We start from the raw sequence: 15973 nt of genomic DNA on the forward strand, positions 1-15973 counted from the left end.
AGATGCGAGAATTTTAACCCCCATTTTGGAGGACCTAAACTGGCTACCTGTAAAGTTTAGAATTGAATTTAATATATATGGATATATATATATATATATATATATATATATATATATATATATATATATATATATATATATACACACACACACACACACATATATATATATATATATATATATATATATATATATATATATATATATATATATATATATATATATATATTATCCTTTCTCTTCCAGAGATAGCAGAATAATAGATCCACCTTGCAGATGTTGTAATATGACATTGATTCCTTTAAATGTCAAGGCTGGAATATTCACCAACTGCACTGAGATAATATTGGATGATATGTCTTCAGACTACAACGTATGCACCGGCGCCTTTAAACCTCAATGGCGATGTGAAGTGACGTCCTATGTAATTATCATATCATTTTAATTTATAATATTATGTTTACAATACAACACTCTAGTGTCCAGGATGCTATGGTATACTATAACCACAATGCTATTTTAAGTGTCCCAAAATCCAAAAATTTGCGATTAATTTTCCTAAAACCCAATAATTAATTCATGAAAGAGATTAGTATTTGTTTATTTTTAAGGGCTTCACGGCGCTTGCAACAAATGTAAGGTCATATCAGCGCCAGTAAAATGGAAGCGAATGAGATAGTAAAAAAAGAAACTACTCTTATTTAATTATCTTTCACGTTCTACTCGAGTTATCAAATTAAAAGAAAAAAAAAAAAAGCAAACGTCTTCTTTTCTTTTTTTATTAATGCTTAAAAAAAAATTATTTCTCCCCACCCCCCTCTTTTTTTTTTCAAAATCTCGAAAATTTGCAAAAAATTGCACATTTGCGGCCGCGATGCAAATCAATGATATTTTGCGATTTTTTGAGGCCGCAAGCGATGCAAAAAAACAAAAAAAAATTAAAAAAATACCAAAAAAAAAAAAAAAAACAACAAAAAAAAAAAAAAAAAACAACAAAAAAAAAATGCCATGCCAGGCCAATATCGTACCATAACATAGTATTCCTACAATGGCAATTCTCAGATGGGATAAAATCATCCTGTGTCTTTTGGCTGTTCGTAAACTTCCATAATTGGAAAGAGTTCCAGTGCTATTATTTCATTAATAAATAAAATAAAAAGCTATGAACATTTATATAGAGCATTTCCACGGATCAACCATTCTCAATGCGTTTCCTAATGTTTCATTTATTCCCACATGAAGCCATATGGAACCATATTTTCATTTCATAAAGTACTGGTAACCTGTCAGGCGTCCTTTTTGTACCAACACTCTTACAATAATCATGCACGTCAGAGTTGAGTGGAGCAATGTATAATCAATTGAGAACGACATGACAGTAAGTCTACAAAGATCTGTTTCTAGGTAACGATCAAAGAAAACAATCAGATGAGTGTAGCAACAACGATGGTGCGTGAATTGAGTCCGATTGTCTCTCATCTGTCTGGCAATTGTTGAACAAATTAAAAAAAAAAGGCACATCAAATTTAAAATAAAACCTACGATTAAATAATTTGCTAGTTGAAAATCAGATAATCAAGATTGCGGTGTTGTCGACCCCCGTGTTTCTCTTCATCAGATCCTTGTGGTCATCATAATCATCATCATCATATCCACACCAGCCATACTCTGCTTGAAGAACATCGGAAGATCTCGTGAGCACATGACTTGGAAAGGCACTTTGGAAAACGAACACGACTTTGACGAATCCAAGATCTGCCTGAAAAGATCGAACCTCCCCATTTTGGTAAGTTGGTATTTGTGACCAATCGTATCACAATGGTACTATGTCCGGATAACCACCGATGCTTAAAAAAATGGAACTTTACAATCTCTAGATATAAAATTTGAGTTACGGAAAGTAAATTACGCCATTTAGGAGAGTGAGTCTATGAGTCTGTTTTTATTAACATAAAAAATTCTAATTTTCCAAATTCTGGTCACTTTGACTTAAGACTCAGTTTTCTTTATCTGGTTTATTCCGACATAATACCAGATCGACGTAAAGGGTCACCTTTATCATATAGTGTGACAAGTAGCTACTGAAGTTAACACGTACTCAACTACATTCTTGAGTTAAAAATCTACCCCTCAACTGCACTGTCGTAATCTGTATATACAACTATCTTTTAAATTTAGAAAAGCAGAAAACCGATGGATCAAAACACCCATATCTTTTCAAAAACTTTCAAACCTGATACCTCCTTGATAACTTCCTTATAGTCCTAGTTTGAGAGCCGTTGACAAGATGAGGGTCGTTTTACTTAATCGAAATTTTAAGGACGAGTTTTCTGGCCAAACTTTTGAAAAGGAGTTGTTGTTTTTTTTCAGAGTGCGACAGTGCAAGGAAAAGCTGTGTATCATACAGTGAGGAAGGCAAATTTGTTGGAGCGATTTTTCTTGTTTTTTTAATTTCTGCTCTTTCCGGCATTGCACTCTTCAGATATTTTCATGTTTTTGATATTGATTACTGATATAGACAAACAACACCTATTATAATGTCATTCAGCAGGTCAAGTACTTCTTACCTCACTCGGTTGGTAAATATTTTCACTGTTAGGTTTTCAAAGTGGATATTTATTTTCGAAAACAAAGCAGATTAGAAAAAAAAATAGAAGAAAAGTGTCTTTTAGAGGGATATGAAGAAGAGTGTCTCATTGCTTTAAAAGTGGTTGACCCAATATGAAAAGGGTACTGCATCAAAGTTGTACTGCATCAAGAAGTTGGAAAAATCTGTAATTAATAAACAATTTCACTATGTATAGTTTGATCATCTAGTGACATAGAAGAATATTACAGAAAGACTGACGAAAATGTAAAGTGCGAATAGAGAAAAATTTAGCATTGCAATTTTTCTTCGCGATTTGCCAATAAATAAATAATAAATAATTGAGCTTTATATAGCGCAATATCCGCTAAATGTGCTCAAAGCGCTTTTACAAAGTGTCCCTGGTCAAAAGCAACATTTATCACGTAGGACGGTACATAACGCCTGTTAGGCGATATTACAATTTTTCGGACGGACAAAGACAACGCTGTTAACGGCCAGGTACTCGTTTTACGGTGAGAGAATGTGAGTAAAGAGCCTTTTCCAAGGACTCAACTATGCGCCGAACGCGAGGCTCGAACCCAGGACTTTCCGATCCGAAAGCGAGTGTCATACCACTAGACCACATAGCCGCACAATAAACAGTTGAAATGTTTCATTATTCTTTGATGGACATCTCGATAGTTCTCGTTGCCTATAATAAATTATTGACATTATTCACCCTTCACTCCCCAGACACCAATACCTGTCGACCTGGAGTTCAAGTTTGGGAGAAAATGCTCCTGTGAAAACTGTAATCCCGTGACCAAATTGCATGATTTGCCAAGTGATCCAATGTATGTAGCACGCTAAACAACCCGTGTTTCATTAATTACTAGTACAGCAATAGAAATTAAACCCCCCTCCTATTTATCGTTTGTTTTCTCTGCGTATATCTATCACCACCATGACGAAACTACAGTTTGGCCATGATTTACACCAACGACCGTGTACTCTAATATATTATAGTATTGTCATGATCACCACTCATCGTTTTCCTACCTCCCCTCCTATCTATCTATCTATCTATCTATCTATCTATCTATCTATCTATCTATCTATCTATTTTCTCTCTCTCTCTCTCTCTCTCTCTCTCTCTCTCTCTCTCTCATGTTTGTGTGCGCGCGCATGTATGTTTTGTGTATGTGTGCGTGCGTGTGTGTGTAGGTTTAAAGAACCTCTTGTTTAAGAAATTTCTTCTCACGAGTTTTTCTTGTTGATATCGTTTTGCCTACCCTGTTTACTCTCTCTCTCTCTCTCTCTCTCTCTCTCTCTCTCTCTCTCTCTCTCGCGCGCGCGCGCGCGCGCGCTCTCTCGGTGTATCAGAACATTTTTTGAATGTATTTAAATTATTCCTGCAGCACCGTTTCTTGCTTTTGTCAGAAATTGTGGCTGTTTCATTATTTCCTGTTCCGAGCCTGTTGGTATCAACATTTCCAAAGTTTTCAAATTTTTGGTGGTTTGCACTTGCATAAGAGACGTTTTGTTTTGAACCAGTATAAAATGGTTTGGATTAAGATTGTTTTCTTCATTGGTGCCTTGTTTTATGGATTTATGGTGTAAGACTTTTTTTTCTTAACTTAATTTGTATTCCTTGGATGTACTTTGGAGATGGTTCTCTATGTGTTAGTATGATGAATCGTGCTTCCCCATATCCTTTTATTTTACCCTTCTTTTAAAACCTACAGATTGTACTCATTATCTTCGATTTTCTTCCTTTTCATCACACATCATTGAATTGTTTCATTTAATAATTTTGTTGTTGTTGCAAGAACCCGTCTTGTATTCTTTAACTCTCTCCTTACCAGCTATTTTTAGAGTGAGTTATACCCGAAACTTCATACTCAACCAACACAAAGATAGATTTTTCAAGCAGATAGTAACGAGTAGAATAGCTATATTCTTTAATCTGTTCACAAAAAATGGGCTCTGCAACAAAGTGTCGCGTTTTTTTAGCTTAACTATAACAAAAGCAATCAGAATGAGAACACTGTTGGATGCATCGTAACGAATGTAACGATTTTCCTATGGGTGGTAAGGAGAGGGTTGAATACCAAATAAAATCAATATTTTATTCAATGATTTCTCATTGTTTAATCGTTTTTGTCTATTATTTTAATGAAATATATCAAGGAGTAGTAGTTTATCAAATATACAAACAGTAACTTTTTATGTAATGAGAATTTTATTAATATTCAAGGAACAAAGTGGTAATGAGTGTCCACGTTTGAATACAATCCCTAAGGCTTTTTATCTGTATCTATTAAAAAACAAACAAACTTGAGCTTGAGCTTTTATATAGGGCAATATCCACTAAACGTGCTCAAAGCTTTACAAGTGTTCCCTGACCAACAGCAACATGTAACATGAAGAACGAGACATGGCGCCTGTTGGGCGATATTACAATTTTTTTCCGACAGAGACAACGCTGTTAACGGCATGGTACTCATTTTACACCTAAGTACGGCGAGAGAATGTCAGTAAAGAGTCTTTTCCAAGGACTCAACTATACGCCGAGCGAGGCTTCAACCCAGGACCTTCCGATACGAAAGTGAGTGGCATACCACAAGACCACATAGCCGCACTATATTACTGTATTATTACTATATTATTATTATTATGATTTTATTTCTAAATACATTCATTGCTTCAAATAGTGAATTGTTTTCTAACTTGGCTTAACACCAGGCAAGGGTAAAAAGCAAGGGATGCTCCAGTGTTAGATTATGTGGGCTGACCACACGAGGTGGCGCCATTAGGCCTAGTAGAACATTGCGATTTTTTTTGTTGAACCTGAGATTGTCATAGGCTGATCATAGGATTGGTTTTACCCCAATGCACATATTAGCAGGACTGATAGTCGAACGTAATTGTCAGCTGGATGTAACATTGTTGTACGTAGTAATAATGGAATGTACTTCCCATTACAACAATGATGCCGCACCAATATGAGTAATCAGACTTGTAAACTAGTACATGTCGGTATTAGCATTTAAACAATCTTTACTCACAGCAGGAAAATCTTAAACTTTTTAATTACTTAAATAACTTGTCATGAATATATAAGTTTTTTTTTTTAATTGTCAGAAGTTAAAAACCGTCATTGTCCTGAAATAAGCCGCTTTAAGTGTAAAAACTACAAATAAAACAAAATAACCCAAAAAACAACAACAATTCCCCCCCCCCCCAAAAAAAAAAAAACAAAAAAAAAAAAAAAAACCCCACAAAAAACAAAAGAACAACAACAGCAACAAAAAACAAAGATAAATAAAAAAGGAAAAAGAAAAAAAAACTTTATCGAAAAGATTCCGTATAAATGTATGTAATTTATGAATAAAAAAATAGAGCAAAATTGTCGGGGCAATTTTCCTCTTTTAGCCATATCAAATAATAATATTTCACTCTAATATTACTTCTGAATCATAAGGTTCATAATTATACATATTTACAAGTTGACAACATTCGCATTGCCATTGTGTAGAGGTACTGTTTCAGAAACACAAGACTAAAAATTAAATTTGTGTGTTCGAGCCCGCAATTTGTTAACTCGTGGGGAGAAATCTCTTAATTAAGAAAATCAAGGAAAGGTATTTTGTACACATTTTCCTTCGCAAAGACATAGGTTTGAGAGAGTTTTTTGTTTTTTGTTTTGTTTGTTTTGTTTTTATTTTTATTTTTTTGTGTTTTTTTTGTGTGTTTTTTTTTGTTTGTTGCTAAGATGAGGGTCATTATAATCGATCGATATAGAAGAATGAATTTCACGGCCAAAATTTCAAAAACTTGTTTTTTTTCAGTGTACCGCAGTTAAGCGGTCTCTTTCATGCGATTAATCTACCATGTGAAATACGTATTGAGATCTTCTTATTTACACAAGATTGATGATGTAATATAAATCTATCGTTCAAGGACGTTATTTTGATAAATTTGTTGCATAGAAAATACATAAATAATTCATCTGTGATGACATCATTGTCAAAACATTTATCAACCCACACTTTAATCTCTTTTCTTTGTCATAATGTCAGAAAATATAGACGAAGACCAGTTAGTTAATGACTAACTTATGAATATAAATAGACATGCAACTAGATGTAATATAATATACATTAACAAACACAAAGCACAGTGACTTGAGAGTAGTAAATACCCCAATTTTAACTACCACGTCTTCTTCTTTACGTTTGAGTTTGAGGTAAACGTTAGTTAAAAATAAAAGTATAGAACGAATAATATTCTAAATCTTAGCTCTAGTGTCCATCAATTACACAAACGATTTTTTTCTCAATTCCAAACAACTGATTTCCTTACTTACTAATAGCTTGTTAACTGTCCTGTCAGACATTTTCACCATCCAATATCGATTCCATTCAATATTTGTTAATCGTCTCTAATATTTACACGTAAGGAATATAGAACAATCAGCACTTTTGTCTTTGCAATAAATACATTTGAACATTGTGCCTGTTACAGTGTCAGACAAAACATAGGAATAGACCAGAAATCAGGCAAGAGTTTTGTTCATCTCATAAATTATAAAGCACGTGCTTGTCGTCATCCTATGCATCGAAGCTTGTCTGCTGTCATCAATAATGGGCGTAAGCAACGCTTGGTTCTTTTGTAATGCTCACGGCTGACTTTCCAGGACTCCTGTTGAGGGAATACATCAACTAAAAATTATTTTTTAGCTAAAATACTGTGAATTTTAATTTTTAAAAATATCTCCAAAAGCATTCTAAATACATTCTTGTGATACCAAGAATATATTTGTTCTTTATTGACTATACTATAATTTATTCGACAAAGTCAAACACGAACAGTTTAGCCTAACTAATAACAAAAAAAGAATAAAAATAACAAGAAGTAAAACGGAGGGAAGTATGCAATTACATGATTCTAATCAGACAAAGTGTTTTATGCCCAAAAATTCTCTAAACTCTACTAACATTGTAGTCCTGGCCGGTAATGATAATGATGATGATTATATTACTGATAATTGTGAAGAAAGTGGTAGTGGTAGTATTACTTTGCGGCTGATGGTGCTGGTAGTGGTGGTTGGTTTGATGGTGATATTGTAAAGAACAGAAATAAAGTCAAAATATGGTGCATTTATTCATATCTTTGACAGTCAGGCTGCCTTAAAATTGGAAATGTCTTTGAATGGAAAAAGTTGCGACAGAAAATGAAAGGGAGGGGGGGGGGGGGAAGATAAGGGGGAGGTTTGGCGTTTAGGTTTAATTGGATGAAAGAACAGCCTAGATTTATTCAAATATGTCACTCATCGTAAATGGAGTTCTCAGTTAAAATTAATCAGATATAGTATAATTAAATATGCTCACGCTAACATCTCATGTTAAGCGTAAAATTGAAATTCAAAATTAAATCAGTTCCCCCCCGCCCCCGGACGCAATAATGTTTTGACTCGATAGGTCACCTACTAGGTGCACATGTTTTCAGGTATGATCACCGAACATGATTATGGGCTTAATTTAACATTGTTGTAATGGACAACATTTTGTGTTGGTTTGAGAATATTTCCATTACAACAATGAGCCCATAGCAATTTAGGTTATCAGACCTGCAAATAAGTACACGTACGTCACATATAATGAATACATGGGAGGATTAGACTTTTAAAACACGTCAAACGGTTATTTAAAAAAAAAATATAACAGTAATTATAAGGCAGGTTTTAAATGTCTTGTAGAACACTATTGAGACGTTACAGCGAAATCATTGTTCGTAGCTGTCAATTTGAAGCCACCCATCCGACAAATATAGCTGTTTTCTGTGACCTAATCGGCCAGTAATAACCATTCTCTGAGAACTTCGCAAGGAGGCCCGAAAAAATTCAATTCACCAACTTACCCAGTTCATTTTAGACTGCTACGAAAGGTTAAACGTCTAGTAATTTGGGATCGACCAAAGTAAAGTAGGCTATGTCATTTAGCAAGTGCTCTTTCAAATGAGTTATCTTTCCTCTCTTAACAACTACTATAATTTGTTGTAAATATTCTGGGAATTTACTGTGTTGAGAGTTCTTCACACAAATTGTCCCTCGATTAGGGACATACGGTTTTTGACCAAATAAAGAGTGAAATGTTCTCTTAATACTAAAAGGTAAACGTTACAGATACGTTTGAGTAATGGTTACAGTTGTGTGTTTTTACTTTGCTAGCCTTTAATAGAATCGTATTTTATCTATTTAGTATTATTTGTATTTACCATATGGCATCGACGACGTTGATCACAATCAAGAAGGCGTACACCCCACAGCTAGCCACAAAGACGTAGAAAGCCCAGCTGATGTCGTATGTTATCTCTATTGGGAGGGGTGGGGCTACTTGTATATCTTTATTTTCCGCGTATAGTATAATAGCTCCTATCATGCAGCCAACTGAAAATAGAAGAGCGTAATTTGCTGAATACGCTTCAGCTAACAGTCGTAACTGGCTCTAAACTATCGGAACAATGGCGGACGCCCTTATGAAATATTTCTCCGACGAGCATAAAAGCGTATCCAGAGGGAAAAAAACAACATTATAAATCAGATCATGTTTTGACTTTTACACATTCTGATCACAAGACATATGAAAAGTTCTAGCCAGCATGAAGAATAAAAAGAACCACGATGGCCGACGTTGCTGGACGACGTGACATCAGACTATTGAATCCAATTGATAATATTGATAAAAATGTGACTTTGCGATCTTGTGGTATGACACTCGATTTCTGATCTGTAGGTCTCCGATTCGAGTCCCAATCCGGCGGCGCAAAGTTGAGTCCTTGTAAAAGGCTATTCACATTATCTCACCCTATTCAGGTGTAAAATGAGTACCCGGTCGTTAACAGCGTTGTCTCTGTGGGAAAAAAATTGTCATATCTAGTTATACATGTTACATGTTGCTGTTGGTATGACTCTCTTTCGGATCGGAAGGTCTTTTGCTCTAGCCTCGCTCGCCCCGTAGTTGAGTCCTTGGAAAAGGCTCTTTATTCACATTCTCTCACCTTACTCAGGTGTAAAATGAGCACCCGGCCGTTAACAGCGTTGGGAAAAAAAGTTGTCATATCTAGTTATACATGTTACATGTTGCTGTTGGTATGACTCTCTTTCGGATCGGAAGGTCTTTTGCTCTAGCCTCGCTCGCCCCGTAGTTGAGTCCTTGGAAAAGGCTCTTTATTCACATTCTCTCACCTTACTCAGGTGTAAAATGAGCACCCGGCCGTTAACAGCGTTGGGAAAAAAAGTTGTCATATCTAGTTATACATGTTACATGTTGCTGTTGGTCAGGAGCATTTGTAAAGTGTTTTGAGAAGGTTTAGTGGATATTGCGCTATATAAAAGCTCTAGTTAAAAAAAAAAGCCCTGTGTCTCTCAAAAACAATAAATGTAAAATCGCCTAACAGGTGTCATGTCTCGTCCCACATGATGTGTTGCCGTTGACTTGGGACCCCTTGTCAAGTACTTTGAGCACATTTAGTGGATATCGCGTTATTTAAAAACCCAGGTTAGATAAAACAAACTTAGATCGTAAATCGAGAATTCAAAGAAGAAGTGACGAAACAATTAGATCGTGAGTCAAAAGAATCCAAAGAGGAGGTAATGAAACCAAAAAAAAAAAAATATATATCATAAGAATGCTTTTGACTTCATTATATATATTTATATCGACATGTGCAGGTAGCCACTAAAGTGTGCAACCCTCAAAATCAGAATAACCATAAATCTATTAAATGTAAAATCAACAATTATAGAATAAATGAACATTTATCCGCATTGTTTATGGTAAATTTTCATCAAAACATACTAGTTACTTATGGAGAAAGTATTGCATTTGTTTCACTCCAATTTGATAAATACAATTTTTCATGTGTTGAACAAAATATCTGAATACAACTTGACAATGTTAGGTTTCCCTCGAGTTTTGAATACTTTCGAATTTTATACCTCACATATAATATTTTAAGAATAAACGATTATTAAAAAAACAAGCCCCCGAAAAATTAACTAATAGTGCTCAACTTACATGTAGATGGAAAGAAATTGACGTCACTCAGCTATTTATTGTTTTAGCCAGCCATTTTAATGATTAGTTTATCACTAAATTATATTAATCAGAGTATAAACGTTTAAGGTTACACATAGTTTTGTGTATTGTTACGTTATATCCGGTTGGCGAATATTGTGAACATTTTACATAAACGTGCAGCATCAATACAAGAAGCTGTAAATAATACGGGGTAATTAATATCGTCAACTGAAGTACTGTCTTATGCAACCTCGGTCTTCTGATAACATGAACCAGTACTTTAGAAGTTGGAGAAAAATATAGACTTCAATGTTTATAATAGATACATAAAGCCGATTCATCCACAGGGTATTAGGCTTCACTAAACCAAATGTGAAAGTGAGGATTGAATGAGTATGAGATACAAAATTCTATTTTTACTCAAATTGATAAAACAGTTCAATAAAAGTGCCTCTATAATATTGATATTTATATATGGATACTAAGATACATACAGTGCTTAAACAGATGTGTCAAGTAAAAAGACAAAAAACAAAACAACTAAATCCCTGTAAATACACTGTTCTAAAAGAAAAGTACTAAAAGGCGATTTGAAAACAAACCAAAACCCAACCCCCCCAACCCCACCCCCCCCAAAAAAAAAAACACCAAAAAACAAACAAACAAAAAACAACAAAAAAAAAAACCAAAAAAAAAAAACCCAACAAACCCCCCCCCCAAAAAAAAAACAAAAAAAAACAAAAAAAAACAAAACAAAACAAAACAAAAAACAAAACAAACATACAAAAATCAAAACAAAAACGCAGGAACAAAATAAAACAATGATGATAATAATAATAATTAATAATAATAATAATAATAATAATAATAATAATAATAATAATAATAATAATAATAATAATAATAATAATACAAAACAACAACAACCACAATTGCTTGTCAAATCTAACGGATTATCGGGAAGTTCGAAGGATTACGTTTACACTGAGAGGTCACTTGAAGAAAAATATGTGGCAGAGCTGAGAAGATTTTGTACCTACACGCGGTTTAAAAAAAAAAAAAAGAATAATCTTGAGTTTGGAAAGACGACTTCGCAAAATTATTCGTCAAACTAAATGTGCACCGATTACTTCAGACAGTCTTACAGGCTGGGTAAATAAATCACACATTCTTGACTTAACTTTTGTCTTCAATGACATTCCTATTTTCCAAGTTGTTTTTCAAAATGTATTTTGATTGATTTAAGTAGTCTTCTTTACTTGACTTTGACTAAACTTTGACAGAACTATCTAAAAAATATTCGTGCTCATAGCAATCAAGTGTCGGTGAATAGCTTTGGCCATATGCGTTATATACCTTGCACTGCATTGGAGTTTTGAACAGTAAAACAAACAAAACATTTTGTAACTGTACTGTATGGTGGAGATGAAGTGATCTGATTGAGATTCACCTCCTCACAAAATATGACCTGCCGCTTCAGTATGGTAAAATGTCAAGGTGAACCAAGCGCGGAAACGGAGTCAAAAAAAGTCAAAACTATCAAACTGATTAAATCTGGGTTCTTTTCCCAGTTAAAAACACTATTCGCTCTCGACCATAAAAGTATTCTAAAATAACTCAGATTTTATGATTCAAACTTTGAAAATCAATTTTTAGTATGACTTTTCTTGAAATTGTACCAGATGGAAGAAATGGGTCACAAATAACAATGGTGCTCACCAGTTATCATATTCATGAAAACAACAGAAATCCGAAGCTTTTTGCAGCCTTTCAACTTGGATAGAAGCACAGTCAGTGTATTCATCACTAGGGAGATCCCCGAAAGAACGAGGCCAGCAATCGCCAGACCTGCAGAAATCTTTTGCCAATCTTTTGCTGAAAAATACAATAGCAAAACAATACATTAAAAAGCGATGTGATGAAGCAACACCCCTACTCTTCAACGTTCACTGGTTACCAGTGCGTGAGCACATCGACCACAAGGCAGCCACTTGCGTTTACAAATGCCTCAACAATCATACCCCGAATTACCTCCAGGAACTGTGCACAGTTTATAAACCACCTCGGACACTGCGGTCGGCATCAAACGACCTGCTTGAAATACCCAGGACCAAATTAAAGGCTGGAGAAAGATCTTTCTCCCACTTTGCCCCTCTTACTTGGAATGAACTCCCTGCTCCGTTAAGAAAATCCCCATCTCTGAACATTTTAAAAAAATCGGTTAAAAACATATACTACTTTCAAAAAGCCTATGGTTTGTGATCAGCTGTAAATGCTACTTGCGTACCTGTCATGAATGTGTTGTGTTGCAAGTTGAAAACAATTCTCAACAATTATTTTTCTAGCGCTGTCAGAAACGAAATAAAAAACAAAGAACAAAACCAAACCAAAAAGAGACCCCCCCCCAAATAAATAGAATAAACTAGCTACCTTAAATATTAACAACATACACACACTAATACTATATTATACAGTGTAAATACACGCATCCAAACACACAAGTCGTGTTTAACAAAAAAAAAAAAAAAAACAACAAAAAAACAACAAAACAAAAAAAAACAAACAAACAAACAAAACAAAAACAACAACAACACACAAACAAACAAACAAAACTCCAACAAAAACAATATCTAATCAAAATGGCAAAAGGAAAAAAACAACAACTGGGATTCATGGTACGGCTGGCGGCTGACCAAATCTTGTATTCTAAATATTTTTTTTCACCATATCTTTCTTTTGATTTCATCTTTAGTTTTCTGTGCTGCCACACATTTCTTTCCATTATCATTTGTATGCGCTTTTTTCAGTTTTCTATTGCACACAATTTTTATTATCACCAAAACTATTATCCTACAATATTATAGCACCAGAAAGAGTAATTGATTTTCGCGTGGTATTAAAGTGAATGCCAGACGACGTAACTTCATTCTTACCTCCATCTGAACCACAATCGGTCTCCGACTTTGTATTTCCAGGAATCAAGGGTGTCTTCTTTTCACACGACTTTAGAAGTCCCATGTTAGATTCTACACTGAGGTCAAAAACCATTGTGTTATTCTGAATTGTAACTGGAAATACTTGTTTTAAAACAAAGTCTTGCTTCAACCAATTAGGACAGGCAAATCCAATGGCGTAGAGAACAAAAGCAATTATAGAAAATACGAGAATGATCTGGCTGAGGAGTGTTGCCGACATGGTTAAATTTGTTTTGATTTTAATGTAACGATAATAACTATTACACTGTTGTTTTAAATCCTGTTACGAAATATGCTGCTCAGTTTATCCTTTCAACACCTTGAAGAAAACTTGTTGAATTTTTCTTAAGTAATTGCAGCTACATAGTTCGAATCTATGCATAATATACAACTATACCGCTCTAGAGAGTTAATCCTCTGTTTTACGTCACTCCAAGAATTCTAACCTATGAGAGCATTATTTATAAGCTTCAACTGTATCTTCTTATAATCTGAAATAGATATAAAAAAATAAAGACTTAAATCATGGTACAGAAATCGATATTGTGATTTCTTTCACATTGAATTCCATATGGAATCCTACCTAAATGTACTTATTTACAAATTGGACAACCCAAATTGTTATGGTTTCATTGGAAGTACACTCTCAAACAACCGTAAAATAGTGTCCAATACAAATTGTATGATAACAAGCCTATAATTCCGTTCGGTAATCAGACATGTAAATAAATATATTCTTTGACTTCTTCCAGTTGCAATCTGGGTTAGTTCAGCTTTTAACTTTTATATCACGAATCATCATTATTTTTACGCTGACTGGATACATACTTTGTATAATTGATCTTCTGGTTTCAGAGTGATGGCATCTTATTTTCTAGTCTCTGGTCGTCAATAATAAAGGCCATCCATCCTCGCGCTTTTACGTCCCGCAATCCTTAGAACCCACCTATACATCCTGCTAATAAAATTGTTACTCCACCTTATGATTCAATATGTAACCTATTCATTTTTAGTCCTCCGAATGACTGATTACATACACACTTCCAAGGATTTTGGAACCCGAATAGTAGAGGGTGTGACGTCACGTCTCTGCTTTATTCTTATTTTTAAAAATCATGTTGTGTCGGAGTGTCTATATTCACTTATTTATTTAAAATTGTTATGTTTACAGTTTTAAAATTAAAATGTATTCTTTAAAATCAAGACAAATTTTTGTCATTTATACGAATAACAATTAAATAAGCTCAATATTCCATACTGTAATCAGACACGTAATAAAGACATGGCTATGTAAATCATATCATATGAAGATATAAGTTCTCGTTTTTAGTTGCGGTAATTGTTAATGCCAGAATTGAATTTACCATTAATGTTACAAGCAAACCATAATAATAATAGTTTCAAAAATGTAACAAAACTGATTATGAAATATTGTTCATGATAATAATAATATTAATAATAATAATAATAATAATAATAATAATAATAATAATAATAATAATAATAATAATAATAATAATAATAATAATAATAATATTATTAATATTAATAATAATAATAATAATAATAATAATAATAATGATAATAATAATAATAATAATATTAATAATGATAATAATAATAATAATAATAATAATAATAATAATAATAATAATAATAATAATTAATAAATAAATATAATAATAATAATAATAATAATAATAATAATAATAATAATAATGATAATAATAATAATAATAACAACAATAATAACACTATTTATTATTGTTATTATCCAATCATCACCATCATCATTACTGTTAGTTTTACCATGTCGATATAATAATTAAAGACTTTAACAAAACACAAAAACCAACCTACTAACTCGATAAACTAAACTTCCACGTGGTCCGGAATGCTCGAGTTGATTTCAAGATATCAATGACCATTATGAAACTAGATACCAACCATTTATATATATATATATATATATATATATATATATATATATATATATATATATATATATATATATATATATATATATATATATATATATATATATATATACTACTAGTCCTAAATTATAACAGGGGCACTGAGTTATCACAAATTTATAGCGTTCTCTGTCAAAACACATTGTATCATTTTGACCATAAAACTTTGACTTCAAATATCAAAGAGCTCTTAATTTGTCAAGTGTGAGACTTCCGTGAATACTTTATGTTTCGACTTATTGAAATATTGAGGGTTGTTTTAATCTATCGATTTGAATTAAACGTTTTCGAGCTAAAATTATATTTAAAAACATGTTTTGTCAGAGAACTGCACTGCTGTAAAAGCACTCGGTGTCTTTATCTTTCATT

At 33.2% G+C, this 15973-nt stretch overlaps 2 protein-coding genes across 5 annotated transcripts in view; one reads left to right on the forward strand and one right to left on the reverse strand.

Annotated features, from left to right (window-relative positions):
- The window catches only part of LOC144962977 (uncharacterized), an 8355-nt gene extending 3645 nt beyond the window's left edge, over positions 1-4710 (forward strand). The window contains exons 2-4 of the mRNA XM_078896479.1: positions 247-424; positions 1619-1786; positions 3323-4710. Coding sequence (XP_078752605.1) covers positions 247-424; positions 1619-1786; positions 3323-3439 — 463 coding nt within the window. The 3' untranslated portion in view covers positions 3440-4710. The remainder of the gene's footprint in view (positions 1-246; positions 425-1618; positions 1787-3322) is intronic.
- An 82-nt stretch (positions 4711-4792) lies between these two features.
- LOC144962976 (uncharacterized) lies at positions 4793-15973 on the reverse strand. 4 transcript variants are annotated; one of them, XM_078896475.1, is made up of 6 exons: positions 15917-15973; positions 15485-15563; positions 13587-14119; positions 12373-12528; positions 8849-9020; positions 4793-7273 (listed from the first exon to the last, which is right to left on the reverse strand). In XM_078896475.1, the coding sequence occupies exons 3-6, from the start codon at positions 13846-13848 to the stop codon at positions 7210-7212; spliced, it is 654 nt and encodes a 217-aa protein (XP_078752601.1). In that variant the 5' UTR covers positions 13849-14119; positions 15485-15563; positions 15917-15973; the 3' UTR covers positions 4793-7209. The 4 variants fall into 4 exon arrangements, with proteins under 4 accessions (XP_078752601.1, XP_078752602.1, XP_078752603.1 ...); XM_078896476.1 differs by having other exon boundaries at positions 5903-7273; positions 15493-15563; XM_078896477.1 differs by having other exon boundaries at positions 5903-7273; positions 15489-15563.

The sequence above is a fragment of the Berghia stephanieae genome, chromosome 1, assembly GCF_034508935.2.
Source record: "Berghia stephanieae isolate SIO BIC M18660-M18661 chromosome 1, UCSD_Bste_1.3, whole genome shotgun sequence".
Taxonomy (NCBI): Eukaryota; Metazoa; Mollusca; class Gastropoda; order Nudibranchia; family Aeolidiidae; genus Berghia; species Berghia stephanieae.

Bases quoted from the DNA above. Each gene is read 5' to 3' on its own strand.
- LOC144962976 (XM_078896475.1), bottom strand. From the start codon at position 13,848: ATGTCGGCAACACTCCTCAGCCAGATCATTCTCGTATTTTCTATAATT. The intron at 12,529-13,586 runs GTAAGAATGAAG...TGTATTTTTCAG, and splicing joins CGATTGTGGTTCAGATGGAG to CAAAAGATTGGCAAAAGATT. The intron at 7,274-8,848 runs GTAAATACAAAT...TTCCCTCAACAG, and splicing joins AACGTCGTCGATGCCATATG to GAGTCCTGGAAAGTCAGCCG.